General features: G+C 41.4%; 1 protein-coding gene across 3 annotated transcripts in view; it reads right to left on the minus strand.

The window, feature by feature from the left end:
* ULK2 (unc-51 like autophagy activating kinase 2) overlaps nucleotides 1-21,230 on the minus strand; it is an 82,988-nt gene that overhangs the window by 33,554 nt on the left and 28,204 nt on the right. For all 3 annotated transcript variants that reach the window (XM_080826200.1, XM_080826199.1, XM_080826201.1), the window contains 3 exons: nucleotides 20,884-20,972; nucleotides 15,216-15,387; nucleotides 866-926 (listed from right to left, as the gene is read on the minus strand). In XM_080826200.1, the coding sequence (XP_080682326.1) occupies nucleotides 866-926; nucleotides 15,216-15,387; nucleotides 20,884-20,972 (322 nt within the window). The remainder of the gene's footprint in view (nucleotides 1-865; nucleotides 927-15,215; nucleotides 15,388-20,883; nucleotides 20,973-21,230) is intronic.

The following is a 21,230-nucleotide window of genomic DNA, read 5'->3' on the forward strand; positions in this document are numbered from 1 at the left end:
CCACAATGAGATATCATCTCACACTCATTAAGATGGTTATTATAAAAAAACAAACAAACAGAAATAACAAGTATTGCTGAAGATGTAGAGAAACTGGAACGCTTGCACATTGTTGGTAGGAATGTAAAATGGTACAACCACTATGGAGAACAGCATGGCAACTCCACAAAAAATTAAAAACAGAAATATCATATGATCCCGCAACACCAGTGTTGGATATATATCCAAAAAAATTGAAAGCAGGATCTCAAACAGATATCTGCACATTCACATTTATAGCAGAATTACTCACAATAGCCAAGAGGGAGAAGAAATCCAATTGTCCATCGACAGATAAATGGAAAACAAAACACAGTATATACACAGAATGGACTATTGCTCAGCCTTAAAAGAAATTTCGGCAAATGCTACAACATGGGCCAACCTTGAAGACATTATGATGATTGAACTAAGCCAGTCACAAGAAGATACATATTATATATTCTACTTATGTGAGGTAGCTAAAGCAGTTAAATTCATAGAAAGAGAAAGTAGAACAGTGGTTACCAGCACCTAGAGGTGGGAGAAATGGGGAGTGCTAGTATATAATGAGTACTGAGTTTTAGTTTTGCAAGATGAAAAAGTTCTGGAGACTGGTTGTACAACATTGTGAATATACATAAAGCTACTGATGTGTAAACTTAAAAATGGGGAAGACAACAGATTTTATGTGCTTTTATCTACAATTTAAACTATTTTTAAAAAAAGAAATGACAAATCATGAAATAAAATAAATTTCAGAATCAAAAACATGGTCAAAGTTCTATAACTTTACTCACAAAAACCAAAATATGAAAAAGTTCTAATTTAATATATATAAACATACCCTCCACACACCAAAAACTCATTTGAAGCACGTCTGCCAGCAGTTCCCATTGGCATATCATCTAAAGGAGAAAGAGAAAAATACCATCAGTTCTGCTCTGCCACCTGCTTAAGAAAATGTAAACCATTCCAACATGATTATTTGGAAAAATCTGAGCACCACACAAATTTATCATTTGCTTATGATGCACTTTCCTCGACAAGTAAAAGCAGGTAAAAATCATGAGTAAAAACACTGAACACTGCACCCAGCTGAATTCACAGATGGAACCCTTCAGTGCCCACTTCTATAAACAAACATCAGGGCTTTTCAAGGTAAAGTGTCATATTTACTTCAGTGTGATATCTTTCTTCACCATTTAACATGCATAGTAAAAACGGTGCTAACGTTTTTATGATGTTCCTTTTAATATGTCACACACCAACGTTTTTGAGTGTTATGCCCTTAATTCCAATTTGCCCATGAACTCTGTGGTTTTTACTGAACAATTTTTTCAGAGAGTGGTAAGTTTTAGGAATACACATGTCACATTCTAGCACAACTGACTGTAAACAGTCTAGTTCACCCCAATGTTGGAGCACCCCAATCCCACATAACACTCCCTGCCTTGCAAGGGTTGTTGAACAAGACGTCGTGGAAGCTGGGGCCTCTCAGGCACAGTAGCATCCGCCACAGGCCAGCGTCACCTACTCTGGTATCATCTATATATGGGAACAGAGCTGAGCTCAGAAAGCAGGCTCCCCTCATTCTTGTCACTGGGATGTCCATTATATCACACTGCCTGGGCGATTTTAAATGGCTGTACAGGCATAATCAATGTGTTGATATGAAATAGCAGTGTTGACCAAATAAGTTTTTAAAAAGTATAGGTTACACTGCTAACCCATACTCAAAAAGGGGAAAAAAGGAAACAAACACAAATATCCCTCTGAAGGGCCCTAAATAAGAATGGAGAAATGCATTTATTTTGGCACATCTTAAGTCCCTGCTCCCATGAAGCTTCTATTCTAGTAAGGAAAGAAGGTAATGGTGTCAGGCATGATAAGAAACATAAAGGAAAATGGGGCGCCTGGGTGGCTTAGTTGGTTAAGCATCAGACTCTTGATTTCAGCTCAGGTCATGATCTTGGGGTCATGGGATCAAGCCCTGCATGAGGCTTCACACATACACTCTCTCTCAAAATAAATAAATAATATAAATATTTAAAAATGTATATAAAGGAAAATAAATCAGGGTAACAGAATAAAGAGAAGTGAGGAAGGAAGGGACCTATTTTAAAGAGAATAGCTCCTGATATGGTAATGGAGGGAACAAGGTAGATGGGGCAAGGATAGAAGCTGTATTTCACTAAGTGCACTTCATTTTGCAGCTTTGAGTTTGGAGCCATACATAATTATGAAACAAAATAAAATCAAAAGGAAAAAACGATCCCTAGAAATCAAAAGTGAAAATGAAGCAAAACATTTATCATCTTCTGTCATACATAACCATGTAACAATTTGTCAGTGTTATCACTAGAAGGGAATTTTTTCAAGTGACTTTAAGTTTAGTAATTTGATTGGACATTCCTAACAGGATTACCCTAAGGACAAAAAGACCCACAAAAAGACTTTTTTTTTTTTTTTAAAGTGGGCTCCACGCCCAACATGGAGTTTGAACTCTTGACCATGAGATTAAGACTAACATGCTCTACCAACTAAGTAAGCCAGGCGCCCCCATAAAATGATTTTAAATGGTTTTAGTTAATTATATTGTTATTTTGATATGATACCATATTATAGAAGGAGAGAAAAGAGAACCTAAGTTCACAAGGGCAAAAAGAATAGAAAAGTCAATAGCCACAAAAATTTAGAAGTTACAAAGTTGACTGAAGCTTTATTTGACCTAGGAGACCCAAGAGCCAACAGAAATTTCCCCCACATGGTATGAGGGAGTCTTCTCCAGGAGACCTAAGCAGCCCTCCAAAAAGGAAGCAGAATACATAATACATCACCAGTGTAAACTCATTGTCCTTAAGACCCACCACATACGAAGCTTTCAAACAATGTTCTAATTTTCCATGCTTAATTATGAGTATATGACAATTACCAAACATCCAAGGAAGGAATCTAATCTGAAACCCAGACTCCAAAACAACCTGGGAGAGATAATAAAGAAGTATTTTTCATGGAAAAGTTAAAAAAAATTGTTAATTAATGTCCTCAGAGATAAAATATTGCACACTGAAATAAGAACAACGCTCAAAGGAAGGGGAAGCTTCTAAAACTTAAAAATATGAGAACATAAATGATAAACTCAAGAAAAGAAAACATCAAGGAAATTTCCCTAAAACTAGAGCAATAAAACAAAACAAAAGTAAAATCAGGCAAAAGAAATAAGAAAATCAGAGCACACTCTGGTACTTGTCTTATTATTCCTTTTAAATTGTACAGATGTTTTATAGATCTTACATGGGGACTTCTGGGTCCCGGTTTCACACGTAAGAAGCTGAACAGACTGAAAAATCAACAGTCCTTGGATCCAAAAGAGAGAGCAGGACAGAGGCAAACTGATGCCGCAGGATTAGAGAGGCAGACAGGCAAACATCCGGAGTTGTGGTTTATCTGAGAAGAGACTCACCAGCAAAAGGCTTGAGGAAACCACAGCCAGGACAGAAAAACATGAACTGAGATTGACAATTTGCAAAAGGATCACTGTGGACAATTCTCAGAAGTTAAAAATTCCAGGAGGATCTAGTCACAGGGAGGCCCATAATATTGTCAGATTTATCCCAGGGAACTCATATGCTCACTTAGTAAACAGAGAAAAAAATCTACTCCTGCCTCTTGGAGGGGGAGGGGGAAGAGAAAAGGGACCAGTTTTAAATAGGTGTGAGCATTCTGTTCTTAGCAGGGCCTGCCTTCAGGAGAAACAATCAGAGCTTTTTTTTTTTTTGGCAGACAAAGATCACAAGTAGGCAGAGAGGCAGGCAGAGAGGGAGGGGGAAGCAGGTTCCCCCCTGAGCAGAGAGCCCGATGCTGATACTGCGGGGCTTGATCCCAGGACCCTGAGATCACGACCCGAGCCGAAGGCAGAGGCTTTAACCCACTAAGCCACCCAGGCGCACCCTAAAACAATTTTTTAAAAGATTTTATTTATTTGTTTGACAGACAGAGAGCACAAGTAGGCAGAGAGGCAGGCAGACAGAGAGGAGGGGATGCAGGCTTCCCGCTGAGCAGAGAGCCTGATGTGGGACTTGATCCCAGGATCCTGGGATCAGGACCTGAGCCAAAGGCAGCAGCTTAACCCACTGAGCCACCCAGGCGCCCAACAATCAGAGCTTTGCCAGCTTGAGTTAAGCCCCAGACTAACTGAGCTGAGGGCAGGAAAATACCGAACCCCAATGCCCTAGAGCCATCCTGTCCCACCTTCAGGCAGGAGAAAGAAACTGGGAAGCATGCGTAAAGCTCACAGACCAGAAACCTAGGCTCACTAAAGTACTGACACCCAATCACAAAACACTTCCCTTCCCCCACAGCTCCCCATCACATTTCTATAAAACCTACTTACAGCAGTCCTTTTTACCCAGGACATCATGTATGACTATCAAGAAAAAGTCACAAGGCGTACCAAAAATCAAAAAACACAGATTGATGAGACAGAGTGAGCCTCAGAACCAGACATGGAAGTCATGTTAGAATTAATCAGACTGGAAATTTAAAAGAACTATGATTAATAAGCTAAGAGCCCTATGGACAAGGTAGACTGCATGCAAGAACAGACGAGTGATATGAAGAGATGGAAATCCTAACAAAGAACCAAAGAGAAATGCTAGAGATTAAAAAACACTGTAGGGACGCCTGGGTGGCTCAGTTGCTTGAGCAGCTGCCTTCGGCTCAGGTCATGATCCCAGCGTCCTGGGATCGAGTCCCACATCGGGCTCCTTGCTCGGCGGGGAGCCTGCTTCTCCCTCTGCCTCTGCCTACCACTCTGTCTGCCTGTGCTTGCTCGCTCTCTCTATCTAACAAATAAATAAATTAAAAAAAAAATTTAAAAAACACTGTAAAGGAAATGAAGAATGCCTTTGGTAGGCTTATTAGTAGACTAGACACAGCTGAGGAAAGATGCTCTGAACTAGAGAACATTATTGACAGAATCCTCAAAAACTGGAAAACGAAGTTTTGGTTTTTTTTTAAGATTTTATCCATTTATTTGACAGAGAGAGCACAAACAGGGGGCATGGAAAGGAGTGGGAGAAGCAGGCTTCCCGATGAGCAGGCAGTCTGATGAGGGGCTCGGTCCCAGGTCACTGGGATCAGGACCTGAGCCAGATGCTTAACCCACTGAGCCACCCAGGTGCCCCAACAAAGATTTCCTTTAAAAAACAACAGAATAGGGGAGCCTGGGTGGCTCAGTGGGTTAGGCCACTGCCTTCAGCTCAGGTCATGGTCTCGGGGTCCTGGGATCGAGTCCCACATCGGGCTCTCTGCTCAGCAGGGAGCCTGCTTCCCTCTCATTCTCTCTGCCTGCCTCTTTGCCTACTTGTGATCTCTGTCAAATAAATAAATAAAATCTTTAAAAAAACAAACAAACAAACAAACAAAAAAACCACAACAGAATATCCAAGGTCTGGGAACCTGGGTGGCTCAGTGGGTTAAAGCCTCTGCTTTCGGCTCAGGTCATGATCCCAGGGTCCTGGGATCGAGTCCTGCATCGGGCTCTCTGCTTGGCAGGGAGCCTGCTTCCTCCTCTCTCTCTGCCTGCCTCTCTGCCTGCTTGTGATCTCTGTCAAATAAATAAATAAATAAATAATTTTAAAAAAAAAGAATATCCAAGGTCTGTGGGACAACTACAAACGCTGTAACGTGTAATGGGATTACTAGAAAGAGAAGAAAGGACAAAAGGAACAGAGGGAAATACTGGAAACAACGACTGAGAATTTCCCCCAAATGAACGCCAGGCACCAAACCACAGATTCACAAAGCTCAGAGAACTTCAAGCAGGATAAATGCCCAGAGCAACTGCACCTAGGCAGATCATTTTCAAATTAACAGAAAAACTAAAAATAAAGAAAATTCTGAAAGAAGTAAAAAAAAGAACACCATACTTACAGAGAAACAAAGAATTGCACTGACTTCTCAGTAATCGCATGAGCAAGAATGAAATGAAGTATTTAAAGTGTTAAGAGAAGAAAACCACGGACTTAGAATTCCGAACCCTGCAAAATTATCTGACAAAAGTGAAGGAAAAATAGACTTTCTCAGACAATAAAAATTGAGGGGATTTGTTGCCAAAATAATATTAACAGTATATTCGGTTATGCATGCTTAATGTGTGTGTCTTATGTATAAAGGGATAGGCTTATGTATTCTTATATTCAACTAGAATGAATGACAGCAGTGATACAAGGGATGGCAGGAAGGAATTAGGATTTTGTTACTATAAGGTACTTGACACTACCATGAAATAGTACAGTTTTATTTGAAAGTGGACCTGGAGGGCATGTGGGTGGCTCAGTCAGTTAAGCGTCTGCCTTGGGCTCAGGGCATGAACCCAGGGTCCTGGGATCCAGCCCCGCATTGGGCTCCTTGCTCAGCAGAGAGCCTGCTTCTCCTTCTCCCTCTGCTTACCATTTCCTTTGCCTGTGCGCTCGCTCTCTCTCTCTCTGTCAAATAAATACATAAAATCTTTAAAGATTTTATCTTTAAATCTTTAAAATCTTTAAAGATTTTATGTATTTATTTGACAGAGAGAGAGAGAGATCACAAGTAGGCAGAGAGGCAGGCGGGGGCGGGGGGGGGGGGATCAGGCTCCCTGCTGAGCAGAGAGCCTGATGCGGGGCTGGATCCCAGGACCCTGAGATCATAACCTGAGCTGAAGGCAGAGGCTTAACCACTGAGCAACCCAGGCACCCCAATAAATAAAATCTGGAAAAAAAAAAAAAAAAAAGAAAGTAGACCTGGACCCGGGTGTCTGGGTGGGTTAGTTGGTTAAGTGTCCGACTCCTGATTTTGGCTCAGGTCTCGATCTCAGGTTGTGAGACTGAGCCCCTTGTTGCACTCCACGCTCGGCCGGAGTCTGCATGAGATTCTCTCACTCCCCCTCTGCCCTCCCCACTGCTTGCACACGTCCCCTCTCTAAAATAAATAAAGCTTTTAAAAAATAATAAAGTGGATCTGGATTAGTTATAAATATATACTGCAAACTCTAGGGCAACGAATAAAGAAAGAAAAAAAAAGTACAATTGATATGCTAAGAAAGAAAGAAAATAGAATCATAATAAATGGTCAGTTAAAACCACAAAAGGCAAAATAAGAGTGGAAGACAAAAACAGGAACAAAGAACAAGGACAATGAAGAGAAAACAGTAACAAATGTTAGATATTAATCCAGGTTTATCAATAACACTTCTAATGTCACCGGTCTAAATGCACCAATTAAAAGGCAGATTTCAGAGTGGATTAAAACACACAACCCAATTACATGTTGTCTATTAGAAAATCACTTTGAATATAAAGACACACAGATTAAAAGTAAACAGATGGAGAAAAATAGACCATGCTAACACTAACATGCTTACATTAATCAAAAGAAGGCCGGAATAGCTATATTAATTTCAGACACAGCAGACATCAGTGTAAGAAAAGTTAGGGATAAAGAAGGGCCTTATGGGGGCGCCTGGGTGGCTCAGTGGGGTAAGCCTCTGCTTTCAGCTCAGGTCATGATCTCAGGGTCCTGGGATGGAGTCCCGCATAGGACTCTCTGCTCAGCAGGAAGCCTGCTTCACCCTCTCTCTCTCTGCCTGCCTCTCTGCCTACCTGTGATCTCTCTCTCAAATAAATAAATAAAATCTTAAAAAAAAAAAAGGGCCTTATGTAATGATATATTTATATTTACATAAATATAAATTCTCCAAGAAGACATAGCAATTCTTTTTTTTTTTTTAAGATTTCTTATTTATTTATTAGAGAGAGAGAGAGAGAGAGAGAGAGAGAGCGCACAGGCAGACAGAGTGGCAAGCAGAGGCAGAGGGTAAAGCAGGCTCCCCGCCGAGCAAGGAGCCCGATGCAGGACTCGATCCCAGGACGTTGGGATCATGACCTGAGCCGAAGGCAGCCGCTTAACCGACTGAGCCACCCAGGCGTCCCTAGACATAGCAATTCTTATTTAACATTATGCATGCCCCTAACAACAAGGCGTCAAACTATGCAAGGTAAAAACTTACAAGTAGAAACAGGTGAAACCACTAACATGGCTGGGGACTTCAACACCCATCCCTCAAAAATGGACAGATCCAGCAGGCAGAAAACCACTAAGGAAGGACACAGTTGAACTCAATAACACCATCAATCACACCAAGATATAATTGACATCTACAGACAGCTTCATCCAACAGCAGCAGGATACACATTTTTCTCAAACTCACATGGAACATTTGCCAAGACAGACTACATTCTGGGCCATAAAATACATCTTAACAAACTTAAAAGAGGTGTGCCTGGGTGGCTCGGTCGGTTAAACGTCTGCCTTCAACTCAGAGCCGTGCATCAGGCTCACTGCTCAGAGAGGAGTCTGCTTCTCCCTCTGCCCCGTTCCCTGCTTGTGCTCCTTCTCAAATAAATAAATAAGATCTTTTAAAAAACAAACAAAACAAAACAACCAAAAAAAAAATTTTAAAGAACAGAAATCAGTTTCTGGTTTAATGGAATTAAACCAGAAATCAGTAACAGAAAGGTAACTGAAAAATCCCAAAATACAAGGGGACTGAAAACACACTTCTGAATAACAAATTGGCCGAAGAAGAAATCTCAAGAGAAATTTTAAAAGATTTTGAACTAAATGAATTTGAAAACACAACAATCAATAAGCTTCTAGCCAGGTTAACAAAAGGAAAAAAAAAAAAAACAGAAAGGGGGATACAAATTACTAATAATACAAATGAAAGAAGAGACATCAGGAGAGATCTCACTGAAAACGATAATAAAGGAATACTATGAACAGCTCTATGCCCACAAATTTGACACTGTAGATGAAGTAGACCAATTCTGTGAAAGACACATCTGCCAAAATTTACTCAGGAAGAAATGGGCAATTTGAATATAGGTCTTTATCTATTAAAGACATTGAATCAGTAACTAATAGCCTTCTAAAACAGAAAGCATAAGGCCCAGATGAGTTCTCTGGTGAATTCTACCAAACATTAAAGGAAGAAATTATACCAAGTATCTATTTTCAATCTCTTTCTGAGGATAGAAGCAGAGAGAATATTTCCTAATTCATTCTATGAGGCCATAATTACCCTCATACCAACACCAGAAAAAGACATTACAAGAAAACTGCAGACCAGTATTTCTCATGAACACAGATGCAAAAATCTCCAACAAAATATTAGCAAACCGAATTCAGCAATGTATAAAAAGAATCATATGCCATGACCAAATGGGATTTATCCCAGGTATGCAAGGCTGGTTCAACATTCTAAAATTAATGTGATCTAACCCATTAATAGAAAGAACATCACAGAAAAAGCATTTGACAAATCCAACCACCATTCATGATAAAATTTCACAGTAAACTAGGAATGGAAGGGAACTGTCCCAACTTGGTTAAGAATATCTACAAAAAGCTACTGCTAACACCATACTAAATGGTGAGAAACTCCAAGCTTTTCCACTAAGATTGGGTAAAATATAAGGATGTCCTCTCTCTTTTTTTTCTTCCATTGATTTTTCTATTGGCTGCGGTTATTACAGTTTCATCATCTGAAGGAAGTCCTCTTTCACTCGCCACTTCTTTTCAACACAGCTCTCGAAGTCCTTGCTAATACAGTAAGTTAAAAGGAAATGAAAGGTATGCAGCTTGGAAAGGTAAACATGAAACTATTGTTCGAAGATAACATGATTATCTATGTAAAAAAAATCCAAAAAAATTGATCAAAAAAACCTCCTGGAACTAATAAGTGACTAAAGCAAGGTTGCAGAATACAAGGTTAATATTTAAAAATTAAATTGCTTTCCTCTATCTCAATAATAAACAACTAAAATTTGAAATTAAAAAAACAACACCATTTATATCAGGACCCGCCGAAATGAAGTATTTAGGTATAAGTCTAACAAAAGTCATATAAGACCTGTATGAGGAAAACTACAAAACTCTGATAAATGAAATCAAAGAACACATAAATGGAGAAATACTCTATGTTTTTGGATAGGAAGACTAAATATTGTCAACATGTCAGTTCTTCCCAACTTGATCTATAGATTCACTACAATCCCAATGACAATCCCAGCAAGTTATTTTATGGATATTGACAAACTAATTCTAAAGGTTAAATGGAGAGGCAAAGGACCCACAACAGCCAATAGAACCTTGAAGGAGAAGGACAAGGGACTGACACTACCCAACTTCAAGACTTACTATAAAACTACAGTAATCAAGACAGTGTTACACTGGCAAAAGAACAAACAAATAGATCAATGGAACAGAATAGGGAGACCAGAAAGAGACCTTCAAAAATATAGTCAACTGATCTTTGACAGAAGAGCAAAGACAATACAATGGAGCAAAGACAGTCTTTAAAAAATAATGCTATAAGGGCGCCTGGGTGGCTCAGTGGGTTAAAGCCTCTGCCTTCGACTCAGGTCATGATCTCAGGGTCCTGGGATCGAGCCCCACATCTGGCTCTCTGCTCAGCGGGGAGCCTGCTTCCTCCTCTCTCTCTCTGCTGCCTCTCTGCCTGCTTGTGATCTCTGTCTGTCAAATAAATAAATAAAATCTTTAAAAAAAAATAATGCTATAATAAGTAGACATCTACAGAACAACAACAACAACAACAAAATGCATCTAGATACAGACCTTTCAAAAAAATTAACTCAAGGGACACCTGGATGGCTTAGTCGTTAAGCGCCTGCCTTTGTCTCAGGTCATGATCCCAGGGTCCTGGAACTAAGCCCTGCATTGGGCTCCTGCTCCACAGGAAGCTGCTTCTCCCTCTCCCACTACCCTTACTGTGTTCCCTCTCTCGCTGTGTCTCTCTCTGTCAAATAAATAAATAATATCTTTAAAAAAAAAAAAGTTAACTCAAAATGGGCCACAGACCTAAATATAAAAGAAAAAAATTGCAAATATTGTAGAAGACAACATAACCTAGAGGACCCTGGGTATTGTGTTACCAACACAAAACACGCAATCTGTGAAAGAAATTTATTTAATGATTGAATTAATCATTAGTGATGAACTTATTGAAATTAAAAACAACTGCTCTGTGAAAGACCACATCAAGAAAATGGAATATAAGCTACAGACTGAACAAAGATATTTGCAAAAGACACATCTGATAAAGGACTGTTACCCCAAATATACAGAGAACTCTTAAAGCTCAAGAAGATAACAAACAATCCAACTGACAAATGGGCCAAAGATCTTAACAGACACCTCACCAAAGAAGACATACGATGGTGAATAAGCACATGAAAAATGCTGAACATCAGATGTCGTCAGAGAAATGCAAATTAAAATGAGACTCCACTGCACTTCTACCAGAACAGCCCACCCCAGAGCACTAACATCACCAAATGCTGGTGAGGATGTGGAGCAACAGGAACTCCACTCATTGTTGGTGGGAATGCAAAATGGTACAGCCACTTGGAAGAGTTTGGTGTTTTCTTACAAAACTAAACATGCTCTTACCATACCAGCCAGCAGTCATGCTCCTTGGTATTTATCCAAAGGAGCTGCACACTATGTCCACACAAAAACCTGCACACAGATGTTTATAGTAGCTTTATTCTTGATTGTCAAAACTTGGAAGCAATCAAAGTGTCCTTCAATAGGTAAATGGACAAGCTGTGGTACAGAAATATAGAGACAATAAAAATACTGGTGGTTTCCAAGGGACAGGTTGGGAGCACAGAGGATTTTTAGGGCAGTAAAAATGCTTTGTATATTATAATGATGGATAAATGTCATTATACCTTCCTCCCAACCCATAGAATGTTCAACACCAGGAATGAATTCTAAGTAGACTATGGACTTTGGGTGAATGTGATGTGTCAATGTAGGTTTATCCTCACCAACACATGTACTGTTCTGGTGAGTGATGCTGAGAATGGGGAGGCAAGGGATATGTGGAAACTTGTACTTTCCTCTCAGATTTGTTGTAAACCTAAAACTGTTCTAAAAAAAAAAAAATCTTTGGGGCACCTGGGTGGCTTAGTCGGTTGAGCATCTAACTCTTGATTTCAGCTTGGATCATGATCTCGGTCATGAGATCGAGCCCCATGTTGGGCTCAGTGCGGAGTCTCCTTGGGATTCCCTCTCCCTCCACTTGCTCTTACTCTAAATAAATAAACTGTTTTAAAAATATATGCATGATGTATTTTACAATAACAAATTTTTAATAAAGAGAAGGGTGTGGGGACATCTGCCTTTGGCTCAGGTTGTGATTCCAGGGTCCTGGGATCCAGTTCTGCACTGGGCTCTTTGCTTGGCAAGGAGCCTGCTTCTCCCTCTGCCTGCCTCTCCCCCACTGCTTATGCTCTCACTCTCTTTTTCTCTTACAAATAAAATCTTTTAAAAAAAAATAAAAAATATAAAATTTAAAAAAGGGTTTGGCCAACTATAACAAATGCTGTAAATACATCAAAAAGCTTAAGACTGAGAAATGACCTGAGATTTAGAAGCACAGAGACCTCCACAGGAGTGGTTTTGAAAAAAAAAAATTATCAAATACAGTGTTTACACAAGGGAAAAAAAAAAACAAAGGTAACTAGAATAAGACAAAAGATGTGAATGTCCTTTATGTAGGAAAACATAAATATCTATCAAAACACATTAAGGAAACCTAGATAAGTAGAGAAACACATACTTTTTTTATTATTATTTAAATTCAAGTTAGTTAATGTATAGTGTATTACTAGTTTCAGGGGTAGAATTTAGTGGTTTATCAGATGGATTAAAGAACCAGTGCTCATTCTATTAAGTCCCTTCCTTAAAGCCCGTCACCCAATTACACCATCCGCCCACCCATCTCCCCTCCAGGAGCCCTCAGTTTGTTGCCTAGAGTTAACAGTCTCTTACGGTTTGCCTCCCTCTCTGTTTTTATTTCATTTTTCCTTCTCTTCCCCTATGGTCCCCTATGATTTTGTGAGAAACACATATTCTTGATTTGGCAATTTAATATTGTAAAGATCATTAACTGTTTCTGTAGAGGTCTTATAAAATCAACCAATCAAATTCACATCAAATCACATCCCTAAATGTTTTTTTGTAGGATTTGTCAAGCTGATATTAGACTACAGGGCGGTAAAAGCGGTCAAGAGTAGCCAGGGTGATTCCAAAGAATACTAAAATGCTCTCTACCATCACCCTTCCGCCCACTGTCTCTCTCTCTCTCTCTCTCTCTCTCTCACACACACACACACACACACACACAAATTTAAAAATGATCATAATACAGACAAATAGACCAACAGAATAGAACACCTTAAAACAAACCCAATTCTTTATATAAACCTAACAGGACAAATCTGGAATTGTCTATCAACAGAGAAAGGACAGAATATTCAATACTAAGATCCCTACCTTTTTCCATCTACAAAAGTGAATTCCAGGTAAAGTTAAAGATGAAAAAAAAAATCTTTAGAAGTCACCATTATTCCATTGGGGCAGCATGGCACAAATTACTGATTGCCTACAACTTGTCTGTACCAATATTTTATAGATCTGAAGTCGAAAATTTCTAGAGCATCCATGTGGAAGAAACTCTGATACAAGGACATCTGTTACAAGACACTTCGAACAGTGAAAAGATAGAAATTATCCAGGTCACCCTCAGCAAAAAATGGAAAAACGTGTGGTTTAGTTGTATTATAAAAATACAGTTGGGACGCCTGGGTGGCTCAGTTGGTTAAGCGGCTGCCTTTGGCTCAGGTCATGATCCCGGGGTCCTGGTATCGAGTCTCATATCGGGCTCCTTGCTCAGCGGGGAGCCTGCTTCTCCCTCTGCCTCTGCCTGCCTCTCCCTCTGCCTCTGCCTGCCTCTCTGCCTGTGCTCACTCTCTCTGACAAATAAATAAATAAAATCTTAAAAAAAAATACAGTTATACCGTAAATTTCAGATATTAAAATAAACTGCATACATATCTAGATATGTCTCTAGGCATGTAACAAAAACATGAATAAAAAACCAAGCTATAGAAACGTTCCTTATACCATTTACTTAAAACTGTAAAAACACAAGAACACCATACGTTACTTATAGATACAGGATATGCGGAAGTATAAAAAAAAATCTACAGTAAGAATTAACCTCTGGCAAGAGTGGAACAAGGGAAAGGACTTGGGCTGTACCTATTTAGCATTTTTTATCCTTAAGAAAAGACATCTAAAACAACATGGCTAAACACTGACATAAATAAAATTAGAATGGGGGTGGATTTGCGTATCTGCTGTAGTATTTCCTGCTTGAAATACTGCATAATTTTTAAAGTCTTAATTCCTGTTTTAAAATAGAAGAAAACCACCATATGTTGGATTTTTACAGGGAACTCCCAGCTGTCGGAGCACCGATGGTGAACCGGCCCACCTTCTCCTGCAGCCTTGTCCCTGCCCCACCCTCTCCCCAGTGGATACATCCCCAAAGCGCATGCTCTGGGGATGACAGCCTTCACACCTGGCATGATGCCTAACAGCAGCAGCTGTGCCATCAGTATCTGACAAACAACTACACAGACCTCTGGACACGAACTTCTCCAACCACCTGCACATGGTCAACTTGATACTATTCAATTATCAAAGGAACCCAATTTCTAGTTTTTCTGATCCCGTTCCTTCACCACGAAACCACAGTTCCTTCTTTCTTGACGGTTTGTCTAACTTCTTTTTTGTAGGTTTTCTGGTGCCCTTTGCTGCTCCTCAGAGCCCTGATCATATTTAGCCAACTTGGATTCTGCTTCCTTTATAAAAATTCTCCCCATATATTTGTGAAGCTCATTCCTGACCTCATGCCAGTCTCTTCTGAAGGGCATCCAGACTGGTTTTAAATTCCCTTGACTCTTAAGGTGGTTTTGCAACAGAGGTCTTCCTTTAATTCTGCTGACTTTTCTATTTCTTTCTGTGTGGATACAAACAGAATTTGAGATCATTTCCTGCAAACTTCTCATCTACCTTCAGAATCCAAAGTTACTGCTTCATGGAAGATGACTGAGCAGATTTTAGAATGGTAGGTATATAGTTCTGGGAATTCACACAACTAAATAAAGTGCCCCTTTGAAAAGGTGCCCTGCACAAGAGAGCATGATATAAAGGTTAAAAATAAATGCTAGTCTAGTAAATTAAGAAATATAATGTGTACAAGTAGAAAAGATTCTCACATGAGTGGTCTGACGAGATGTTGTGTGGAACCAAAACAAAGTCATCCGTGTCACAAGAAGAGTTCTTGCTACTAGTACTGGCAGAATCTTTGGACACTTGTAGATAGTTGGGAGGACCCAATGGTGGGGAGGATAAGTTTTCTTCCTGAATATGCTGCATATCTGGAAGGGACTAAAATTAACAACATAAAATTAAAACTGGCCTAGTAATAAAATGCACGTCAGAATAGCCATTAGACTAAGGAATACTGTCTTCATAAAAGTGGGCATAAAGTTATTCCATCTTACAATTTTGGAAAAAAAAATCTCTTTGGAAAATCCTTCCCTTAGAAAAGCACAGTTTAAAGTGTCTTCATATAAAGACTTCTAAAATGTTTCCCAAAAATGATACTTAAAAATATATCATACCACTTATCATGTACATGTCTCCCTCTCCTGAAATTTCTGAGGTGTGTTTTCATCATCTCAACATGCCCAGTTTCAGCTCTTGGCCTAGCAAAGCAGGTACTCAATAACTATTCACTTGATGACTAAAACACTATGTCCAGGGACTTTAGACTAACAACATCCTGCACACATTTTAAAAAGTTTTAAACCTCCAGAGAAGAAAACATTATAAACAGGAAAGCAAGAGACCACGTTATGCAAAAAAGTAAATAAATCGGTAAGGATAACTATGTTCAAGCCTAGAAATTTATGTATGCTCACAGAAAGCAAGATCTGGAAAACCTTACAGGCTGTGGGTATGTTCCTTTTGTTCTTCTTTTGTTAGGGGGAGGAGCGGGTTTGCAGGAGATAGGACAGGAAGGAAAGGAAAGCATATAAAAGGTATATAAGCAAATACACAGATGTAAGCAGTTGTATGTCCTGTGGCATTTGCCTAGTTCAAGGACTCAAGTGACACCTCTAATTAAATGTCTTGGTTACACAATGGTTTTCTGAAACAATGAACTTCCTAATTTATTGTGTTAAGTCCTCTATGACCTTGTTTAACCTTCGTTTCTATTTAAGAAAAGGAAAAATACTACACAACACCCTTTAATCTTAAACCCATGTCCTAAACACCCAATTCACTGCTAGCGCTCCTTCAAATGTCACTGTGCAATGAAATCTGTATCAGATCTCCTATCGTGTGTGTGTGTGTGTGTGTGTGTGTGTGTGTGACACACACGACATACAATCCCCTCATCACTTTTTAAAGAGACCTTATGTGTCTAGGTAATAAAGGGAAGGGACAATGGAAAGACTAACATGACCGACCGTCTACGACGGGCTAGACACCGCTGGGTGCTTTCCATGTCTTACCTAACCCGAGTCCTGTTCTGAAACCCAGTCATACATGGATACAAACAAACAGCTCAGCAGTTTAGGAAATTTGCCTGAGACCACACAGCTAAAAAGTGCTCAAGCTGAGATGTGATTCCGAGCATCTAACTCCACAATTTCTTTCCAGTGGTTTAGGCAGGCACTTTCTCAAGCTCCTCCATGCCTTCGTCAAACTGTCTGCAGCCACAGCATCCGAGTGGAAGGGATCTTCTCGTGCTGGTCTCTCCACCCCATGCTCTAAGTCCGGTCCCCTCCACCTCCTCAGAGACCTGGACCAGCTCCCTCTGCCCCTGACGGTCTCACCCTCTCCCTTTCCTCTGGTTTTCTTCCCCTCTGTGCATAAACACATTCCATTTTCTCACACCTCAAATCCCTGCGGTCCTCTTAATCACCGTCTTCTCTCACTTCTTTACTTTTTAACAATGTCTCTCGAAATTATCAGTCTTCACTGACTCGAGCTCCTCACCTCCTACGTATAGCTCAACCCACCATAATCCGCTTTCTGCCTTTACCTGTGCAGTCACACGGTCTTCACCAGGCTGGCCAGGCTCTCCCCCTACCACGTCGTGTTACCCGCGCTCTGCTTCACCTGCGCTGCAGACCCCTCGACACTCTACCCCTTCGTTCAGTGAACCGGCTTCCCCTCCCACTTCTTAGTCTGTTCTGTGGGTGCCTGCTTCTCTTTCGTCCCTTAAAGGAGAGGGAGGGAGTGTGGAGTTCCCCAAGGTGCCACTCTGGACCCTCTATGCCTCACATTTTTAAAAAATTCTGTTCAGTTAGCCGCTGCATCGTATGTAATTAGCGTTTGATGCGGTGTGCAGTGACTCACTGGTTATCTGGAACACCCAGTGCTCATCACGGCCCGTACCCCTCACATTTTTATACGCACCGCAGCGACCACTCTCACACTCCAAGTACCCCCTCACCTCTGCGGCCTAGATCTCTCTGGTGAGCACTGGACTAACTCACCACCTTTCTGCTCCAAACGCGTTGCTCCCCGCGCTCCCTGACGGAGTGACCTCACCATCATCCATCCATCCGGTCTCCTGTTCAAGCAGCTCCAAGCTTGAACTCTACCTTTCTATTGCCTGGCCCCCACCTTCCCTGGAGCTCAGGCCCTCATTCTCAGAAAAAGAAAAAACAAAACAAGAAAGGTGCAACAGTCTGCGGGGTTCTCCGCACTCTAACAGAGAGACCACTCTACTCTCTACTGCTCTCAAGTCCCGTCTTCCACTGCAGCGGCTCACAGCACACCTCCACCTAAAAGCACTCGGATGGCTCCCACAGCCAAATCCCATCAAGAGACAGCAGCCCCCTGTCTCTCTAGCTGCACCTGCCCCTCCCCACGCCACCAATGCTCTGCGTCCACCAGCCTGGACCACTCCGCGGAGCCTTGTCCACAGAACTTCCAGCAATGATGGAGACGGTCTACATCTGAGCACCCGGTGTGCTGGCGACCTACTAGCCACAGACAGCTACTGAACACTTGAAATGTGGCTAGCCCGACTAAGGAACAAAATTTTAAATTTCACTTAATTTTAACAAATTTAAGTGGGCCCAGAGGGGCTACAGGGTTCCTTCAGGGCGTCATGCTTCCAGGACTTCATGAATGGGAATTCTTCTGCCTATAATACCATTCTTTTACTAATTCACCTTGCTAGGTCTTTCTTCAAGACTCAGCTCAATGCCCTCCCCTGAGCAGCCTTCCTGAGTTCTTGGTCTGATTTCATGCTCCCCATTCATGTTCCCACAGGCAATAATGAGACACACACATAAGCTTCCAACAGTGGTTGCTTTATCTACCTCGTCCCCACACAACTAAATTAAAAGCTCCTTAATGTAAGGGACCTGGTCATTTCATTCATTAGTATCAACCAGAATCTTACACAAACTAGGTGTTTAATAAATGTTATGAAACCAAGAAATATTATCTAAACAGCATTTAACCTATAGCCAATATCATAACTAAAAGACTGATTTGGATTTTTTTTTTTTCCTTTCAAGATTTCTCTGGAATCAAGTAGCAGCTGGGTATTTGTGTGAGAATGTAAAAAGAGAATGTTGTATGTGCATGCCTGTGTGTATCAACCCTCCACACGAGTCTTTTCCAGCCGTAGGAAGGAAGGGGAGGCATGCATAAAATCATCTTATTTTTGGCAGTTTACATTAAAAGCAAGGCCTATTAAACCATCCCCTTTCTCACTATCTGGAAATTATACAGAAACATTCTGGATTTCCTTTTACTCCTCAGCTTTCCTTTTTCCCTTTTTATTTTCATTTCAAGCTGCCTTTTTTTTTTGTTGCCTTTTTATTTAAAGTCAGCTCCACACACAGTGTGGAGCTCCACATGGATCTTGAACTCACGACCCTGAGACCAAGCCCTGGGTTGAGATCAAGAGTTAGACGCTTCATGGACTGAGCCACCCAGGTCCCAACCATCAGCTTTTAACAAAAGCCTTCTAAAAATGGTTTTCTCACCAAAGTTCCTAGCATCTAAATATGCTTCCTCTCTCCCTCTGGCATGTCCTCACCCCTGTCAGCACTCCATCTCTTGGCCAGCAGCCCGAGCTGAGCTCGGAGTGCTCTCCTCTTCAATGCTGCCCCACCCAACAGAAAACCCCAACTGGCTCTCTCCAGTCAAAGCAATCTCCAATTCAATGAACCTCCTACTGGACCCCCTCTTTCTCATTCCTTGGTCATCCTATGAACAGGCTCCTCTCTTCTTGCTCTCTCCCACATCTCTCTCATAATTAGATTCTTCCCTGCAGTTCCTTTCTCAAGCATCAACTTCGCTTTTCACATTACGTCTCACACCACATCAAATATAGACTTCATAATAATAGCTACAGTTTACCAAGCACGCCCAAGGCTGCTGTTCACGAAGCCCGCCTTACAGAGGAGGGGGCTGCGGCTCAGCGCTGGAACTGACCTGCTCCAGGTGAAGCGTGAGCCAGCGGCCTGGCCAGCGCTGAAGCCAGATGGGCTTGGCCCCAAATAAAGCCAACTGTCTTTCCATGCCAGTACACTTCTCCGAGTTTCTCTCCAGTCACTCCAAATTCAGTGTTTTCTTATATTCCAGACTGAAGCAGGAAATCCACAACACTTTTTTTTCCCTCTTAGCTTTTTAAAAAAAATTTAGGGGAATATAATGTCTTATTAGCCCATCTGCTTTTTCTAACTTGGTTTAAGTCTGGAGGGTTAGGCAAAAAGGATTTTTTTTGCCGGTTTTCAGACTCGTCTGTTTGCCATCGGCTGCTTCAGCATCTGCCTTAGTAACCATGGGCTGTTAGGTTTTCCTTGAAAACAATAGTAACAGCAGTTGCAACTTACTGAGTATTGTGTACCAGACGTTATAGTAAAGTGCTTTTGCTCATTTACGCTTAAAAGAACCTATGAAATAGGTCAATTACACTGCTTTCCCTATGAGAAACAGGCTCAAAGAGATTAAGTGATTTGTCCCGGTTGATGCGGCAAGTAAGGGGTGCAGAAGCTCCCTGGTCCCATGTTCCTACACCTCTGAGGTGAACCCACTAATTATACAATCACTTCCTCTTATGACTGCCCCACCCTCCACCGGCAGAATTCAAGAAATTCACGTCTGCCACGCTAATCTGGAAAACAGTCACCAGAGCTGACACAAGAGCCCTTGGAACTTCAGCTGATGGGAAAGCCTCAAGGTCACAGCCCACAGCAAGGAGTGGGAGAAGGGGCGGAAGAGGGCAGAGTGAAACCCTGGGAGCGCAGAGCAGAAATTCTCAGGATCTAGAAGCAGCACTTGGGCTGGAGGGAAGAGAGCCACAGAGAAAATGGCCTGGGAAGCCCAGGGGAGGGAAGCGCTGGGGTGGAGCAAGTCCTGAAGGGCTGGGAAGCGGCATTCAGGGAACTGAAGTGGGAGGAACACGGCTCCGAGGTCACTCACCACCCCTGGAAATTCTACGTACGATAAATATCCTAACTGATGGCGATGATAGTTGGAGAAAATAAAGTTACTACCTCCCTGCCTCTGATGGGTACTCTGCAGCTGTCATCCTTTCCAACCCACGGGGCATGAAAAGTTGCGAGTACTATACCGGCTGTTGAGAGGAAAATGGCCCAGGGGGTGACATTTCTTGCTGAAGCTTACACAGCTACACGAGGGCAGAGTGCGAATCTAGGTCCGTCTGACTCAACATTAATGTTCTCTGCCCAAAGCTCAGCAGTAGCACTGGAATGTACACGTCAGAATGTAAGTTCTAGTAAACACTGAACGTCCGAAGGGAATCCACAATGTATCCCAGGCTCCCTTAGGGACAGAGGCAATAGCATTCACTCTGAAATTAGAGTTAATAAAACCAAAACTTACTGGTGGAGAGGCAAAGCGACACGACGGAGAGCTGCCACAGGAGCTCCCGGAGACGGAGCCAGCATACACGGGCACTGGAACTGGGCAGGCTGGGGGGAGAAACACAGGTGAAGAGAGATGCGCGCCGCAGAGACTTACACAGCTCGTCTAAGAGAAAACCTGTCGAAACGACGACATCGCTGTGCTGACCAGATTCATTTACCTACTTATTACAGCTCCTGTGGGTTAAACTAAACCTGCAGCAATTACTACAACTATTTCAACTGGGACTTGGGGAAAAAAATGACTGGAATTCAATAAATAAAGCTCCATGAAATCTTGAGAAGCACAATCAAAAATTAATTTGT

Source organism: Martes martes (genome assembly GCF_963455335.1).
Source record: "Martes martes genome assembly, chromosome: 16".
Lineage (NCBI taxonomy): Eukaryota > Metazoa > Chordata > Mammalia > Carnivora > Mustelidae > Martes > Martes martes.